The 18,186-nt window shown below is 35.6% G+C and overlaps 3 protein-coding genes across 5 annotated transcripts; 2 read left to right on the top strand and 1 right to left on the bottom strand.

Annotated features, from left to right (window-relative positions):
* The first annotated feature begins 47 nt into the window (after window positions 1–47).
* On the top strand, window positions 48–10,001 carry nedd1 (NEDD1 gamma-tubulin ring complex targeting factor). Of its 2 annotated transcripts, none has more exons than XM_067437207.1 (17): window positions 48–600; window positions 1,169–1,312; window positions 3,019–3,113; window positions 3,194–3,310; window positions 3,439–3,579; window positions 3,988–4,217; window positions 4,322–4,523; window positions 5,858–6,011; window positions 6,139–6,270; window positions 6,370–6,414; window positions 6,513–6,617; window positions 7,161–7,205; window positions 7,297–7,451; window positions 7,548–7,731; window positions 7,810–7,918; window positions 9,088–9,154; window positions 9,264–10,001. In XM_067437207.1, exons 2-17 carry the CDS (start codon window positions 1,177–1,179, stop codon window positions 9,366–9,368), a joined length of 2,022 nt encoding a protein of 673 aa, XP_067293308.1. In that variant the 5' UTR covers window positions 48–600; window positions 1,169–1,176; the 3' UTR covers window positions 9,369–10,001. The 2 variants fall into 2 exon arrangements, with proteins under 2 accessions (XP_067293308.1, XP_067293307.1); XM_067437206.1 differs by having other exon boundaries at window positions 52–600; window positions 7,297–7,469.
* Window positions 10,002–10,255: 254 nt separating this feature from the next.
* lyrm5b (LYR motif containing 5b) lies at window positions 10,256–11,599 on the top strand. Of its 2 annotated transcripts, XM_067435938.1 has the most exons (3): window positions 10,256–10,320; window positions 10,457–10,537; window positions 11,270–11,599. In XM_067435938.1, the coding sequence occupies exons 2-3, from the start codon at window positions 10,493–10,495 to the stop codon at window positions 11,477–11,479; spliced, it is 255 nt and encodes an 84-aa protein (XP_067292039.1). In that variant the 5' UTR covers window positions 10,256–10,320; window positions 10,457–10,492; the 3' UTR covers window positions 11,480–11,599. The 2 variants fall into 2 exon arrangements, with proteins under 2 accessions (XP_067292039.1, XP_067292038.1); XM_067435937.1 differs by having other exon boundaries at window positions 10,262–10,537.
* Window positions 11,596–17,759, bottom strand: si:ch211-59o9.10 (uncharacterized protein LOC561841 homolog). The gene is made up of 11 exons (XM_067435936.1): window positions 17,636–17,759; window positions 17,034–17,279; window positions 16,859–16,913; window positions 14,089–14,596; window positions 13,862–14,013; window positions 13,707–13,787; window positions 13,482–13,605; window positions 12,382–12,491; window positions 12,170–12,291; window positions 11,998–12,097; window positions 11,596–11,922 (listed from the first exon to the last, which is right to left on the bottom strand). Exons 2-11 carry the CDS (start codon window positions 17,210–17,212, stop codon window positions 11,863–11,865), a joined length of 1,491 nt encoding a protein of 496 aa, XP_067292037.1. The 5' UTR covers window positions 17,213–17,279; window positions 17,636–17,759; the 3' UTR covers window positions 11,596–11,862.
* Window positions 17,760–18,186: the final 427 nt, after the last annotated feature.

Raw genomic sequence — 18,186 nt, 5'->3', positions numbered from 1 at the left:
CATTTACCGTAGTAGGGAAAAAGTTACAATGGATGTCATGGGGTCCATCAATTGTTTGGTTACAAACGTTCTTCAAAATATATTGGTTTGTGTTCACTGGAAGGAAGAAACGTATACAGGTTTGGAACAACTTGAGGGTGAGTAAATTATGACAGAATGTTCATTTTTGGGTAAACTATTCCTTTAAATACTGATATAAATAAATCCCAGTGTGCATTAGCCTAACTATACAGACTTCTTATTATGAATGTTGATCATATTGTAAAATAACGTATTTACCTGTTATTTAAGAGCACTATGAATATTTGAACTCCTCCTCAGGCGTGTTTATTAATGCAAAATTTGCCACAGAGACGCAGTGACATGTATTTCCCCTCCCCATACTGGCGTTGCTGTAATTCCGAATGTTTGTCTGATTTGAGCCCAGCGGCGCGCCGTAGTGGCGGTTCCTTACTGGAGCCACGGATGTTCAAACTTGATATGACCAAAGTTTTACTTTCAAATAAAAGGATACATTTACTCAACCGTCGTGGATGTAATTTGAAGTGTTTACCAGTATAGCGTTCAAAGTTTCCACACTTTTTATAGTCTAACCCAAGGGTAAGTAGCTAGCTGTTGCTAATCAGCTGATGAATGCAGAAACTATTAGCACAACAACACGAACAGCAACAAAAAAGTGCTAATTGGAGAGTAAAATACATTTAACGAGCGTTACGGGTTTATTCCAAATTGTTTATGTCAGAAATAGCTGTTAAAGTCACTTTTATGTAACTGAATTTGATTCTTTAAAGTAAAGAGGATTGCAATGAAATAAGTTAGCTGCATTGCTTGTTGGCTAACTTTAAGCAGGATATTTTAAGCGTTATGGCTCAGTTATGACACAATTCAGATTCTAAATAATACGCCAGACTAAGAAAAACACCTTAAATTAATGTTCAGATAGTTTGCTGCGTGTACAGAGAAAATCGTATTTGAGTGTGTTTGTCAATCATAAAAAGTAACAAAATTGCCATAACAGCACTTTAAAGTGCAGCACAATGGGATTTCATGATTATTTAACTATTTTTCATGTACTGTTTTTTTGTTGTTGTTGAAGTGAAGCATCTATTATTTGTGTCAAACTCGGTAGTGCGCGCCTGACAGCTGTCCATCTTTTGTCCCCTGACAGCCGTTGCTATGGAGGACGTCACGCGGCTGGTGTCGTCAGGTGACTGTCTGAAGATCTGGGACTCGAGCTCCATGACGGTGGTGGAGCAGTTCAACCCTCACAGTGCCACACATCCAGTGGCTCAAGTCTGCTGGAGCAGCAGCAGTATCCTCTATCATTGTGAATTCAGCATCACTCACATGTCTAACTGTAATGCCAGTATGCATAAGACATGATAATGTCTGTAGCAACTTTTAGAAGAGATGTTCTCTTGGACAACCATGATAAATCAAAGTGAAGTGTGCGGTTTCTCTGACTAGTTTCACCTAACAGAATTGCCCGGTTAGAGGTGTAAAGAGTGACATACTTAAGTATAGGGGACCTTTCAGAGAAAATTACTCATTACAAGTTCACTAATTCCAATACAATTTGTGTAAAAGTCTTAGGCCAGGTTTCACAGACAGGGTTTAGATTAAGCCATGGATTAGGCCGTAGTTCAATTAGAACATTAAAGTAGCTTTTATAAACTTGCTTTAGAAAAAAAACATTACTTTTGTGTGCATCTTGAGACAAAAAAATAGCACTGATGTATTTTAAGATCTGTCAGAGCAAGTTGTTTTCAGTTATTACCACTCGAACATGCTTTTTAGTCTGGGACTAGCTTAAGCCTTGTCGGTGAAACCGGGGGTTAGATTAATTTTAACATTATATACATACTTTTTCATACTGAATGTAGGCTCAAAGATGCACTAGTCCTCAACACCTATAAGACATGCCAGTGAAAAACAAGAAACTTTTTATTTGTTAGAAGAGCAATCACATGTTTATTTTCTAAAATCATAATTAAGCTGAATACCTAATCAAGGTTGACACAACAGCCTCGTAAACGCCTACAAACACACACGTGTCAGTTAAGCTAAAGTGCTCAGGAAGTGTATAGTAAACCAATATTCTCTAAAAAGGTTGCTTCAATATAACAGATAAAATAAAAAAATGTTAAGTGAAATGAAAGTCAAAGCCTACTTGCCCTGGATGTGAAAAGATGTGCTTTTTGGCCTCATCTCATATTTTAAAAAATGTGATTCAGCAACTATCTGCTAATGCACTGACATTTGTGTAAAATTACCTTGTTGACACGTTTGGGTTAGTAAGGGCGAAACGCACAGTATATAGTACCTATAAGGCCCTGTAGATGGTGATACCAGTTTTTTTATAGCTTAAAAAAGTTAGGTGCCATGCAAAATGTATTGATTCACAATCTTTTGGAGTACATCTACTTATTAAAAATGTAGTCAAGAAGAGAATAAAAATTTATAATATATTTGATACTCAGTAAGTAGCCAAAATGATACTTAAGGACTGCAAATAATTACATGAACTCAAATACTTTAGCCAGTGGTATAGTCCAAATAGTAAAGTCCACAGGTATGGGGAAAAGCTAAAAAATAAAAACAATATTAATAATTTATATATATATATATATATATATATATATATATATATATATAGAGAGAGAGAGAGAGAGAGAGAGAGAGAGAGAGAGAGAGAGAGAGAGAGAGAGAGAGAAAGAGAATTTAATTAGAATAATTTAAATAAAGATAGGTTAGAAGAAATAAATAATACATACAGTACTACTAGATTTTTTGGTTGGTATAATAAATTGTATACCAGTACATTAAAATAAATAGTTGTCTTTTAAATTTTAGGATGGGGATGCATGAGGATGATCATATTGTGTCATCTAAAAGATTTTTAAAAAAAAACCTCCTTTGGAGAAACATGCATTTTTATTAATAAAAAGAGTATAAATAAAAGAGCATTCAGTTTTCTCAATTTCATAGATGAAAGGGCTTTGCCTTGACAGCTCTCAGATCAGTACCTGGTCAGTGCCAGCAGTATAGGGGACAAGCTGGTGGTTTCCAGTCTCAAGTCATCACCGGTTCCAGTGATGGAGCTGGGTGAAGGGGTGAGCTGACAAACTTGACATCTTACTGGATCTCAATATATCTTGGTTTTGTGTGTCTCATAATGGCCTTTTGTTTAAAGAAAAAACAAACACGTGTCAGTCTGAACTCCACGTCACAGTTCCTGGTCAGTGGAGGACTGGATAACAGCGTTAATGTCTGGGACCTAAAGACAAAAAGGTTGCACCGAACACTAAAGGTAATGCATTGTTACAAACCATTTGTTGCAAATCTTGCATATTTCAAGCATAAGACCCTCAGGGTTAAGATCATCCAATAGACAGACATCTACATCTGAATCCATGTCCTTTGTCTCTTTCTCTATAGGACCACAAGGAGGAAGTGACATGTGTGTCTTTTAATGGAGGCGATAGCTACATAGCGTCAGGCTCCACTAGCGGAGATATCATCCTCCACAGTATCACAACCAACCTGTCCAGCAAACCCTTCGGCCATGGGCCAAATGTGGTGAGTTTTATTTGATAAAAAATATTATAAAATGTTTTATATTTTAAAAGAAATTCAGGTTTGCTCTGCTTTTTTGTTGGGTTGCCAGTTTATCCCTAAATTGCATGATTATATCTATATAAAATAAAATAATGATAATTTTGCTGTACAATTTTGTAGTATTATTGTCACTAAACAAAATTCTAAACACAATAAGAAATATTACTCTTGTACTATTGCACTTGTAAAAAAAAAAAAGATTATAGTAATGATATTTTTATTTTACATAACAATTAACAATATAACAAATAACAAAATTACAATACTAATATGTATGGCTTTCTTCATTTTTTTGTTGTCAAAATTTAAACCATCAATTCAATTAGTCGTGCAGCCCTATTATAAAATACACCATGTGATCCCTTTTAGCCAATCCATGATTTGAGGTACTCACTGGTGAAGAGGTCTCTGCTGGGCACTGTATCTGACAGTGGCTCTGTGGCACTCTGGGACGCTAACACTCAAAAGGAGCTGCACTTGTTTGAGGGGGCGCACAAAGCCCCGTGTTCAGGATTGGCCTTCTCCCCAGCCAATGATTTGCTCTTCATCACTGTGGGGCTCGATAAGAAGATCGTCTGCTATGACACCTCCAGCAAAATGTACGAATAAACCTGCATGTGGAAAATCATCACATTTAGTATGCATTTTGGACATTGGCTCTTGGTTTTGTTAATCAATTGAATGTGTGTCCGTATCCCCACAGGGTGTTTCGTAATAAGCAGGTGGACTCTCCACTCACAGCCATTGATTTCACCCCAGATGGGGCTGGACTGGTTGTGGGCTCAACGCAGGGCAGGATCTACCTGTACGATTTGAGAAACCTCAGTGCGCCAATCAAAATCACCACGGCTCACAAGACGTCAGTGACCTGTATTCGCTTTCAGAACTCCACCTCGAAGTTAAAGGTACAGCTGTCTCCTTATCTCTATATCATTATAACAGAAATGAATGAATATCGAGGGGGCGAGGGGCAACATTCAAAACATGGGGACAAAAACAACACATACATTTGATTTATTTATTAATTTATTTCTGATAACATAGCTTTAAAATATTTGTTCTAGGAGTTACTAATTATTCAAATTGTTCAGTTTGAGAAAATACAGCTTACAGAGTAATACAGAATCCCTTAATTGTTTTTCAGAGCTGTATTTTGACTCATTTAAATAATTGATGGAAGTGTGAAACAGTCAATTTTATTACATTGTAATACATGTATAAGTATTTATTAAATTGTGTTTATTTATTTACTTTTACTTTTTTAAATTTGTAACATCTGATATAATACATAAAATATTTAGTAACATGCTTTTTATATGAAATAAGAAATTGTATTATTTATTTTATGAATTTGTTTACTAATATAATGAAATTGTAATTAATGTATTGGAGATGTATTGAATTAATGAGACGATTCCCCCCAAAAAGCTCTTTTAGGACCCAGATAAAAATATATAAATCTAACAAATTATTATTTATTTATTATTATGATTTGTTTAATGTAATTTTTATTTAACATTTTTATAACATTTATTATAGTTTTAAATTATCTGTTCTAGGAACAATTAATTATTCATATTGTTCAGAGTAAGAGTTTACTTTAATTGGTTTCTGTAGTTTCAATGATTTTTGTGTAATTTATGCGTGATTTATGTATTTATGGAAGTATGTAACATGCTGTGTGTTTATATAAAATTAGAAATTTTATATCATTAGTGTTAATTAATGTAATTAAATTGTAAATAATGTATTTAATTAACTATTTCTTAAATTTTATTTATTTATTTACTTTTTTCTTGATAATCATTTTAAAGCTGGCCTAGGAATAATTATTCAAATATTTTAAATGCAGAATATGTTTTAATTCATTGATTAGAATATTTAACATGCAGTTTGTTTTTATGAATTTAGAATTTTAATTTAATTTGTTTGAATTTTAATTAAATGTGAATTAATGTTCTAATTGTAATTTATTTATTTTTTGTAATCTGATAGTTTTAAAAATCTGTTCTGGAAATTATGATTAAGGTATGTAACATGCAGTGTGTTTTCTAAGAAAGTAGACATTTTAATTTAATCGTTTTCATTAGTTAATGACTGAATTAATATATTTATTTACTAGACAAATTACACACTTCCTCTGAAAATCAAATATTGCCTCTATTATATTCAACAATGTTTGTTTACTTCTGAATACTTCTGACTATAATGCATATTAAAACCAGCCCTGTTTCCACAGTCCACTAAAACATCTAGCAAGTCTTCTCAAGCAAATAAGCGGATTTCAGTAAAACTGAGCAGTCAACAGACGGGACCATCCACTCCAACATCTACAGTCCCACCCAGTGTACCTGGCTCTGAATTTCCTGGAGATGGCCAAGCCCAAGTCACAGGTCAACTTTCCTCTTTATGTCTATAAAATGTTTTATTCCTTATTCCGTCATATATTGTTTGCTCAGTTGGCCTTGTTTAAAGCTTTTGTAATGGTTTTGTAGGTACTGAATGTGTCGTCTCTTATAGGCACTGCAGGAGATGTGTTCTCCAGAGAGGCCGAGGGTCAGCACAGTCAAGATCAGCTGCCCAGTGTGGAGAAATTTAGCAACATAGGTCGGAACAGCCTAAACCTGGATATTTTCTCTCCACTTAATGATGGTAAAATCTCTGATGTCGCTTCTTTTGCACTTTTTTTATGTGTTGTCCTTGTCTTCTCATCTCATGGCTCCATAATGTGCTTGTCCATCCTCTCTGTAGGTTTCAAAACACATGTTTTCGGTGATACTCCAACTTCAAGAAATGGTGAGTGTTTTCAACTTTTTGTTTATTATGTTTAATTTTATATGACAGTTTGAGAGATTATGAATATGGCGTAAACTCTGTGTTTGTTCGGCGTCTAGGAGGCAGTATAGATGGGTTCTCGAGGGAAGGAGAAGGACAGCACAGCACAGACCGGTTCAGAGTCGGCAGAAACAGCTTAGACATCTTTTCGCCTGTACGAGATGGTGAGGGATCTTTTCCAACCGGTCTTTTAAAGCTTTGGCCTCTATTTATGTGCACCACTACTGTTCAAAAGATTGGCATTGTTAGGATTAGTTAATGTTTAAAAAGTCACTTATACTCGCAAAGGCTGCATTTATTAAATAATAAATACAGTGAAGCTGTATATATATGTTTATTTAGATATACTACAATTTCATATATTCCTGTGTGCAAAGCTGAATTTTTAGCATAATTACTTCAGACTTCAGTGTCACATGATCCTTCAGAAATCATTCTGATATGATGGTTTGCTGTTCTAAAACATTTCCTATCATCAATCTTTAAAACAGTTGTGCTGCTTAATATTCTTGTGAAAACTGATTTTTCTAAATGATGTGATTAGAACAGCATTTATTTGAAATAGAATCTTTATAACACATTTGATCAATTTAATGTGTCCTCGATGAATACAAGTACATATTGAGCTTATATGACCCCAAACGTTTTATTGATAGTGTGTGTGTGTGTACATGTACATGTTTACTAATTAAACCACATCTCTCTAGATTACAAAGGGCACAGACTGAGCGATGTATCAGGTGGAAAGAAAGGCAAGTTTGTACAAATGGCATTTTAATAAACTGTAATGAGCAAAATGATTTTATTTACCTTTGCCAACATAAGCACTTCCTGTATTACTAGACTTTGAATACCTACCTCATTTCCCTGGTGGGTCGTCCCAGAGGAAGACCCCATTGGGCACTCCAGGCAGTCGCTGCTATAGCCCATCTGTGGTTCAGACTCCTCCACCAATCAAAGAGGAGGAGCCCATCACTACCCCGCCACAACAGACTGATGTACAGAATGGCACTAAGGTCTAACCTGTTTTGATCATCATCCGACACATTTTTGTATTCGTGAACTAAATTTATTTTCCTCTGGATTGTTGGCAGGCGGAGAAGAACAACGGCCTCCGCCAGGAGTATGATGTCATAAACACACCACCTGCTGCTCAGAGCACACGCGTTCAGTCCACGCAGCCATTCAACACACCTGAGGCCATTCAGAAGAGAGATCTGCCCACCCAGCTCACCTATGATTCGCCTGTCAGCGGAGCTCCTCCTGCAGCTGCACCTGGTGCGTTTGAATGGGCCACAATTAGATTAAAAGCAATTTCAATAGGACACAATGTGTGACAGATGTTTTGATCTAAAGCTCCAGCGGCAGGAGTCGAATCTGGAGCAGAGGGCCGTGGAGCTCCACTCACCTCTGTTCAGATGGACTTTGTCCGCAACATGATCCAAGAGGCACTGGAGGACTTCAGGTGAGGCACCATATATTTGTCATTAGTCATTATTTTCACACTGCACTTTAACCCCGGGTAAAGGAGCGTTTAACGCGTCTAATTTAGAAGCTGGGCTTTTACCCAGGGTTAGGAAACCCTGCTCTGGAACAGACTATTGCGGGGTTAACCCCACGTTGCGATACCAACCTTATACATTGCAAAGCAGAGTGGTGTTAGAATGTTACCGCTGGATGTTTAGCAATAGACAACCAATGGCGTACTCATATTTGTGTATCCTACTTTAGACAGTCTAATCTATCTTCTATCCTACTTTAGACATTCATTGAAACGCTTGCACATTGTATGTAAACAGTAAATTCTGCGTTTGCAGGAAAAAGGTCAAATCTGACAGAAAACATGACAATTTGAGTGAAGAAGAGACTTCTTTCTTACCTTTATAGTCCAAAATGTCCATTCAGTATAAACTCGATAGTTTATCCAGGGTTTAGGAATGTACCATGTTACACATTAGTTTATGAATACTCAGGATTAATTGTTAACCCTGAGTAAATTATGAGCAGTGGGAAAAGCCCCAGACTGGGTAAACTCAATATAAATGTTTCTATTTTTATATATTTTAAAAAGTAAATTATTTCTTTGATGCAAAGCTGAATTTTCAGCATCATTACTCAAGTTTTCATTCGTGTGAGCATTCATAAATCATTCTAATATGATTATTTTGGTGCTCAATAAGTTGCTGTTTAATATTTTTGCAATATGAATAATTATTTCTTTCTTTGACAAATAGAAAGAACAGCTTCTATTTCAAACTGATTTTTTTAATTACATTATGAATGTCTTTATTTTAATTTTTGATAAATTTCATGACCTTGCTGAATAAAAGTATTAATTTATTTAAAAAAAAATCTTAATAAGTATCTAAAAAAATCAGTATTATACACACAGTGTAATATCATAGAAGCCCTCATCCCTTCGCCACACACCGCAGACTATATATATATATATATATATATATATATATATATATATTTATATATATATATATGTATATGTATATATGTGTGTGTGTGTATATATATATATATATATATATATATATATATATATATATATATATATATATATATTAAAACCATATATTCATCACTGATTAGACTAACTGGCATTGTTTTTGTTGTTTCCTCTAGAGACACCTGTCATAGAGACATCATCAATCTACAGGTGGAGATGGTTCGCCAATTCTATATTCAGCTGGTATGTTTCTTTTACCCACCAAATCCATGTTTTTCGTAGCTAAAAAAAAATAATGAAAAGGTAAAAATTAATATTACATCCCTTTAATTGTGTCACTTATCTTTTACAGAATGAAATCCATGGTCTGATTGAGAAGTACTCAGTGAACGACTCTCTCGTGGAGGAGATAGAAAGACTGAAGGAGGAAAACAAACGACTGCGAGCCAATTATTAAAGATGTCCATGGACCCAAGTCTCCCACAGTGGTTGTCAGAGGACGGATAGTAGCTGAAGTTTCTACTAGTGCCTTTACTCTGCAGACCACCACTCAGTCTGCTTTTTCCATTTGTCATATTGGCACACAATTTTGTATTTGTTTCAGGTTATAAAGCGTGTTTTTGTAAGACTTATATGCCTTAAAATCAAATAGCAAGAAAGAGAACATACTTTGTTTTTCTCCAAGGTGTGTTTTTTGTATATCCTGACTAGTTTACAGGAAAAATGGCATGTATTGGTTTAAATGTGGCGAAACATCTCAGTGTGGAGTTTGCCTGTTATGAATTGTGCTCCTTTGTAATTGTTCTCCAGATTATTTTTGCAAACCACATGCCAAAAATGGACATTGGTGATTTTGCGTGAGAGTAGAAATGTAGGTATTTTGCAGCAAAGATGTGTATGGAGATTGCGTGAATGCTAGTGTTTCAATACATGACATTTATTTGAAATTGGTTTTATACAATCGCGGTAGTGCATTTGGCAACAAAAAGCAAAAGACTAACTCAAAACCATTGTCCTGTACACTGTGCTCCTAATCTGCATTTGTAAGGTGTCTTCTTTCATGGACTGATCTAAATAAATTATTTCTGCATTTATGTGTAGCTGTGTTTTCTGTTTCACATGAAGCATGACTTTCAGGCGCAAGGTTTGTTTTTACCTCGCGGACTTTTATTTTGATAAATCTAAAATGTCTGGTCAGTAACTATAATTTTATTTTACATTAAAACCATGTACTGTTTAGGTTAATAATAGCATATACTTTTTTTTCTTCTTCTTTACCAGGTAATGTATCAATTTTGTATTTAAACTTTCGAGGACTTTTATTTTGACCATGTTTTCAACGACCGCAGATGTAACACTCCAGCTGATTGTGTTCAACACGTCCAAAGGGCAATATGACACATTAGCAAGTAAGTAGATTTTAAACAGCTCTTTTGTCTTTTTTTCTCCCGGTCAACATGCCATTATTTCGTCTTAAAATGGTATCGCAGTCTGTTTTGAAAAACTTCGAATGAGAGGCAACAGGTCAGCTGTGTTTATATCCAGGCTGTGTTTGGCTGAAAACAGAATAATCACTGGGAAATGGCCAACCCACTCCGAGCAGAGGTAGTGCAACTGTACAAAACAGTGAGTAGTACACTCCCCTCCTTCAGCTTTTAATGCCGTGTGTGTGTGTGTTTCTGTCCCAGTGAGGACTTCAACCTGAACACACCCAAAATCACTGGGACTCGTATAACATGAGGAAACAAACTTATAAATAATACAGAATGAAGGGTTATTTTATTTTTTTATGTAAAAGTGCAGTTTTCTGTGATTAGTTGGGTTAGTGTAAGGAGATAGAATACAGTTTGTACAGTATAAAAAACAGAAGTCCCCACAAATATAGTAAACCAGATGTGAGTTTATGTGTATGCATGTATAATATCCCTAATCTACACCTGGATATTTTTTCTTTATAAATGTTGATTCAGCAATTTATGTAAAGCCATCCAAGTACACACACACACACATAAACACACACAGGCATTTGTATTTGTTTAGCCTGTATTTGTTTGGTAATGTTTTGTGTGTGTTTTATTTATATTTTTATTTCTGTTTGGGCAACTGCAGTGAAAATGTGTAATTATTTTTTGGTAGCAAAACCAATTTTGTAGCCTACACACCAAATGACCTCCAAAATTATCTGTACAATCAAATATATTAAGTATAGTAAACACTGAGCCCAGTTCTACCCAATACTATTAAATCAAGTTGCAGTCTTCCTTTATATTAAGAAAATAATCATTAAATTATGGGAGAAAATTCTGACTCCAGGCAGTAGAAAGTCATAATCCTGTCTTATGATTCTTCTGCTTGAAGTTGCTGTTTCTTGGACGGGAGTATCCGAAAGGAGCGGACTATTTCAGAGACAGACTGAGGGCTGCGTTTGCCAAGAATAAAGATGTGCGAGACCCTGACAAGATCAAAGAGCTTATCGGCCGAGGAGAATTTGTGGTGAAAGAGCTTGAAGCGCTGTATTACCTCCGGAAGTACAGAGCTTTGAAGAAGAGATATTATGAAACAGACTGAATAAAATGTAATTTACATAAACAGAATAATAGTGTTCGTTTGACTCTAATATGTATCATTTACTCTCCTAATTACATTACAAAAATTGTCTCTATTGCAATAAAAACAGGCAAATATTTATAGAAATTGATTTTATTTGAAAACATATATTGCTAGCAATGTCGTTTTGTTGCCACTGGTGTGATATTCATATCTGATATGTTTTAGGAGGACCTTTCGAAATAACAGTTGTTTGACAGTGCCTTATGCTGGTTCAAACATCAGACAAATATTATGCATTTAAAAAGCGTTAAATAACACTCAACATAAGACTGTTTAAAACACAAACAGGGAGTCACATGACCAGCTGTGAGGTAGATACTAAGACCTGAAGGTGTGTGCGCTCAAGAAAAACCACTACACTCTGATATATCCGCTCTGCAGATGGGACAGGTGGCGTTTTCCTGTTAAGAAAAGAGGAAAACTATTAGTAACGCATGACTTTGAAATGAATAACGATTGTGTTAAACGAGCCAGACCTTTAGCCAGCGGTCGATGCATTTCACGTGGTAATCGTGGAGACATGGAAGCATCCTGAGCCGTTCCCCCGCCTTGTACTCGCTGAAACAGATCTGGCAGCTGCAAAGAGAGGATGATTAAAATATTGCATTATGGGAAATCTCTTTTGTGGCATCCTGCTCTGTGACTTACTCTGTCTTTCCTGCGCTGTGTGAAGGATCGTAGGTTTTTATAGGCAGCCGTTCGATCTCGGCCTTTGTCAGAGTGTTCTTGGATACTACAGAACCTTGTTGCTCCTCGAACGCTAAGAGAGCCTTATAAAGCAATGAATAATATCAGAGATGAAGAAGCACACAATAATTGTAGCCAAGAATGCGATTTCTCTGAATTAGCATAATTCAAACCTCATAATTGTTTCCCTGGCTGTCATCAAACAAGTCTGTTTGTAGGCGAGCATGTCTGCGCCGGGAATTATTACTACTTCTGCTGGTTTGCCGACGTCCTTGTTGTCTGCCTGTCCAAAGATTAAATAAATATAGATATAAAATGTATATATACAAAAAAAAATGTTATATATATATATATATATATATATATATATATATATATATATATATATATATATATATATATATATATATATATATATATATATATATATATATATATATATACACACACACACACAAATACACAGCGCCATGCAAGGTTTTTAATTTTTTAAGATTAAAAAAGTGACAGTAAAGACATTTATAACATTACTAAATATTTGCATTTTATATAAATGTTGTTCTTTTGAATTTTCCATTCAAAGAATCCTGAAAAATATATGTATGGTTTCCACAGAAATATGGTCCTGCTGGTGAATCAGCATATTAGATTGACTTCTGAAGGATCATGTGACATTGAAGACTGGAGTAATGATGCTGAAAATTCAGCTTTTCATAAATTACGTTTTAATAAAAAAAAGAAAACTAATAAAACTTGCACTATATATTATTCACAAAATTACAGATTTCACAGTATTTTAGAACAATAAGATAAGATGTTTTTCAAAAACCTTTTAAAGAATCTTACTAACCCCTGTTTGTGACAGCAGTGTATATTACTATTAAAAAAGATATATATATATATATATATATATATATATATATATATATATATATATATATATATATATATATATATATATATATATATATTCAAAATACTAATTTTATACACACACATATATACACAAATACTATAAATACAACTAACTGTACATTCTAAATAATAAAAATGGTTAATCATTTATTCATATTTTATTAATTATAATAAAAAGATACACACACACACACACACACTCTCTCTCTCTCTCTCTCTCTCTCTCTCTCTCTCTCTCTCTCTCTCTCTCTCTCTCTCTCTCTCATATATGAATATATAATGATTAAACTCTTCTTTTAATTCAATTGAAATCAGGGCAGAATCAAATGATACATGTGGATCATCTACGGTGACTTACGGGGTTGCTCTCCAAAGATGGCCTGCTGTAGCTCTGAAAGCTCAGAGGGTCCGTGTGTGAACGATGCCGAGCTCATCAACGAGGCCCAAGGAGAGATCCAGCCCAAGCCAACATATGGATCAACCTGCATGAAACCTGCATCACTTTTTGTTTGCTTATGATCACAGAACCATCTTCAATGCTCGGAAGAAAAACGGCAATACGAATAAAAAACAAACAACTGACCATATGGTTGTGGTTGTTTCTACTTGGCGATCTGCTCTGTAGCCTCTGCTGCTCCATTCGCTCCTCCATATCAAACTGTTCCTGCATACACAAGAATAACAGAGTAAGTCACTTCCCTATTGTTTCTCGATAAGGCCCAGGAGAGCGAGTCTCACCTGAAGGCTTCTGGCATACGCCTCATCCTCAGCCATCTGAACGCAGCGGACCATGCTCTCGACCTCTACATCATCAGCATCATCCTCTATAATGACAATATCTTCTGGCATTGGACATACAGGTGACCTTGCTGGCCCTTGCATTCTCTTTGCTATAAACAAACAGAAAGGCTCATTATAGAAAGGTGAAAGAGCAATATCCAAACGTTTGGATCCTAGATCTGTACCTGCATCCAGCAGTAAAGCTTCATCCTCTGTGGCGAGTAAAGGAGTGTGTAATGTTGTGCTTTTAGAGGCTTTAGATCTGGGCTTGCTATAGATGCTCTTTTTAGACTTCTGTTCCCTTCCATTGCTTTTGTTTAGAGTCTTTTGCTTCGAGGTGCGACCCATCACTTGCAGCTCGTTTAAATATGCCGGATCGCTAGCTTGATCCAGTGCACACGTGGAAGACCCAGCTGAGGATGAAGGCTTGCAAGATGCAGAAACATGAGAAGAAGAGGAGGTTGCTGGCCGGGGAGACTCCAACCATGTAAAATCAGAGGGTAAAAGAGACGAGGCCGTTACAAATCCATTTTCCCCCGGCGTAATGCCGGAGTATCCGCGCAGTGCACTTGCATTTGAGTCCTCCAGTTTGCGCCGCTTCATTGTTCTTTGGGAGCCTGGAATGGTGCTGAGGTATCCTGGGATGTGTTCTTGTCTTTCCCATTTATTTCCATCCGAACAGGACGGTGTCACCTACAATTAAGAACAATGCTTTAATCGAGCATAAAAACATTTATGAATACAATAATAAATAAAAAAATCTTCTGAATGAAATACTAGAATTCTAAAAATGAAATACTTCTCTAAATTGCATACTGCTACCTCATATTTTTTAAATAGTATATAAAACAGTGCAGCAGTATTATGTACTAATTATCCCCAAAATTCAAGAGTAAAAAAAAAGCAGAAAGCAGAGCAGCAAAAAGTAGAGTAATAATATAATAACTAATAATGTAATAAAACAATAAAACTAGATATACGTTTGTGTGTAAATCAAATATTTTGCATTTATTTACATGTGTGTTCTTTTGCATTTAATTTAAAAATATATATTTTTATAAATAAATTATGTTGCATTTAATATAATATTTATAAATGCTGTTTTTCATTTTTAACTAAATTTATTCGATAAATAAATGGTTATTGTGTATTTTTTATTGTAATTTTATATGTATATTGTTGTTTTGCAATGTTAAAGGTCCCGTTTTTCGTATGTTTTTGAAGCTTTGATTGTGTTTACAGTGTGCAATATAACACCGGTTCATGTTTCGCGTGTAAAAAAACACAGTACGTTTCACACAATTGACTAATCTGTATACCGCTGTTTTCTCTGTCCTAAAAACGGCCTGATGATTTCCTTGTTCTATGAAGTCCCTCCTTCAGAAATACGTAACAAGTTCTGATTTGGCCAGCGGTTCCCGTGTTGTGATTGGACAGCAGCTTAGCGCACCTTGCCCGGAAAGGTCCCGCCTCTTACCATAACGGGGAGATGCAAGCGCTGAATGTGGGAGAGCAACAAGACCACGCCCCCTTTTTTTGCGTGTTCTTGTGGGCGGAGGGTTAGTCAACAAACGGTTCTAGTGACGTCATTACTGCAGGAAGTGCAGGGGTGTAGTCCAAACCGGCCGTTCGCTGTAGGCTTTGAAAGGGAACTTAAATAAAATATCTCGCTTGGCATTGAACTTTGAGCGTTATAATTTTACAGGTATTATATATCTTCTAACAGCAACATTTCACACTAACTAAAGTTTGAAAGATGGGATCGCGAAAAACAGGACCTTTAAAACATTTGTAAAATGACTTCAGATGTCTTAGTAGTGTTGGAAATGAAAGGTCAAGCATGCGGCATTGTTGGATACAGTCTTTTCTGCAGCACATTTTAGCAAACATTAGCCTGGGAAAACCCAGACAACTTCCAGCTAATTTAGATTTGCTCTGCACGTAGTCTGGTAAAGAGCTCATTCAAGCCCATTTCTAATCCATCGAAATCATGGCACCAATCAGAAACGTTGGGGCGGGCTTTACACGATAACGCAGTGATAGTTTTTGTACATTACAAAGACGGATGCCGCTGTGGAGCATCTCTCGTTCGAATCAGCTATCGCGTCTGTTTTAAGTGATTTAAACTTTTCTTTTCGTTAAAACCCGAGCAAAGAACAAGGCTTGGCTACCAGATGTGGATTACATCGGCTACTTTGATGAGGAGGATGGGGAGCGTGATCATGTGCTAACACCACACAGCAGCTCTGGATCTTGCCTTTCTATGATTATTTCCTCACACTAGATCTGGCAATCATGTACAAATTTGTAAATAAATAACTAGTGTAACTATGCTCAAGTCTGAAAATGTTCCAACACATTTGAAATGACTGAATTTGAATAGTTTGTGTGACATAATTTTCCAAAGACTCATAAATAGAATTTTATTTTCTAAATATTGCAAATAGCGTTCTAATCGCAATACAAATGCCTTACAACGGGGGCAAATGCGATCAGAGCTTGATGTTTTCTGTTCGACCGTCAATCCAAGATGTTTCAGTCGGTCTGAGATGCTATTAGGTTTACCAAATTGTGCAAAAATGCTGATGGAGTGGCGGTGGACACCAGCTATTATCATATTTCATTTAAAACAACGGCAAAAGTCGTCAGAAGCCATTTTTGCAACATCTTCCTCGAAATCACAAACAGAGAGTTGCTGTCTCAGATGTTTCTCCGTCGCTCAGCATATGTCATCGTCCATTGGTGACCCTCCTTTTGAAATGATTTGTCTATGAAGCTTTTGCCAGAGCAAACCTCAGTTACTACTGAGAATGGTCTGGCTTTAACCAGGCTAAGCAAATATAGTAGGGCATCCCAGAAATATATGCATATAGAAAATGTGTATACTGCAAAAATACTACAGAAATACATCAGTATAGCAGCATGGCAATTTAAACATAACCCTTTGTCTCTTACCACACTTTTCTTGTCATCTTTTTGGGAATGTCGTTTTCTTCTGTGAGTCAGTGGGCTGTAGAGTGAAGTTAGATACTTGTCTTTACTCTCATTAATGTGAATTAATGTCCTATCTATTACATGCCAAACATACAAATAATTTAGACCAATATGATATTTGCAAATTAAATGTTACCTAGGGGTCTCTGGAACAAAAGTGGAGAATTCATGAGAGAGTCCAGGGTCTTCAAACAGGTAGTCGCTGCTGTCATTCAATAAGGCATTGTTCAGGGAGTCCGGAGTGTCTGACTCCATCCGGGGACTGAACAGAGGACTGCCGGCCTCACAGTCTGAACCTTCCTGTATGTCATTCATCACCTCTGAATATGGCTTATTATTGTTTGTACTTTGGCTATAGCTGACAAACTGTGTGCTGTTGATTCTAGCAAGAGGGAAAAAAAGACAGGAAGACACATTTTTAAACGCAGCAAGACGATGAGGCTTTGTAAGTACGCCCCCTTTTATAGATAAACATTTTATACTTAATATCTTACTGACGTACAAAAATACAGTTCTTTACTAGTAAACTAGTTATTCGTGATACACACTGACAGAAATCCGAAACCAACAGCACGGAGGGCTTTAACTGATCAGAGGCGGTTGGTCGGATTCTGCGTTTAACGTTAACCGACAAAGCTGGTAACCGTTTAGCAAGCAATTACATTGATATCGTAAGGCCATAGTTTACGAAAACTCCACGGATTTATTATGGAATTGAAATACGTTAACACCACTCACCATGTTTACAAATCACACTGCTACGAAATGCAAAAATCTTCGCTTAGATACCGCATCGGCGAAAAGCGAAGTCACAATGGAAAACACCGCCATAGAACTTTCCGGGTTTTTCCGGTCACGCCACTTCCGGCACATGTATAGTTGAGTTTGTATTTAAAGGACCCTTTTTTTTACTCCATGTAAATCAAAAAACCCTTTTTTGTCAAAATAAGTTTAGCTTTAAAAAAAAAAAAATATATATATATATATATATATATATATATATATATATATATATTTAAAAAATATGTTCAGTGATATAAACCACTTCACATAAATGTAACTTATGATTATATATATATATATATATATATATATATATATATATATATATATATATATATATATATATATATATATATATATATATACATATATATATACACACATTTAAAATGTTCTTTGTACTTTCCTTTTTTAAGAAATTGGATCAAAAATATTGATGAATTGTACTGTGCTACACATAATTTTGTCAAATTAAATGCTCTCTAGAATGAAAATATCCCAACCCT

This window comes from Pseudorasbora parva, chromosome 25 (genome assembly GCF_024679245.1).
Source record: "Pseudorasbora parva isolate DD20220531a chromosome 25, ASM2467924v1, whole genome shotgun sequence".
Classification (NCBI taxonomy): Eukaryota; Metazoa; Chordata; class Actinopteri; order Cypriniformes; family Gobionidae; genus Pseudorasbora; species Pseudorasbora parva.
This window is presented reverse-complemented; position numbering and strand designations above follow the sequence as displayed.

Bases quoted from the DNA above. Each gene is read 5' to 3' on its own strand.
- nedd1 (XM_067437206.1), top strand. From the start codon at position 1,177: ATGGAGGACGTCACGCGGCTGGTGTCGTCAGGTGACTGTCTGAAGATC. The intron at 7,470-7,547 runs GTCTAACCTGTT...GATTGTTGGCAG, and splicing joins ATGTACAGAATGGCACTAAG to GCGGAGAAGAACAACGGCCT. The intron at 7,732-7,809 runs GTGCGTTTGAAT...TTTGATCTAAAG, and splicing joins TCCTCCTGCAGCTGCACCTG to CTCCAGCGGCAGGAGTCGAA.
- lyrm5b (XM_067435938.1), top strand. From the start codon at position 10,493: ATGGCCAACCCACTCCGAGCAGAGGTAGTGCAACTGTACAAAACA. The intron at 10,538-11,269 runs GTGAGTAGTACA...TTCTGCTTGAAG, and splicing joins TAGTGCAACTGTACAAAACA to TTGCTGTTTCTTGGACGGGA.
- si:ch211-59o9.10 (XM_067435936.1), bottom strand. From the start codon at position 17,212: ATGAATGACATACAGGAAGGTTCAGACTGTGAGGCCGGCAGTCCTCTG. The intron at 14,597-16,858 runs GTAAGAGACAAA...TCTTAATTGTAG, and splicing joins AAGATGACAAGAAAAGTGTG to GTGACACCGTCCTGTTCGGA. The intron at 13,788-13,861 runs GTGAGACTCGCT...TTGTGTATGCAG, and splicing joins CGTATGCCAGAAGCCTTCAG to GAACAGTTTGATATGGAGGA.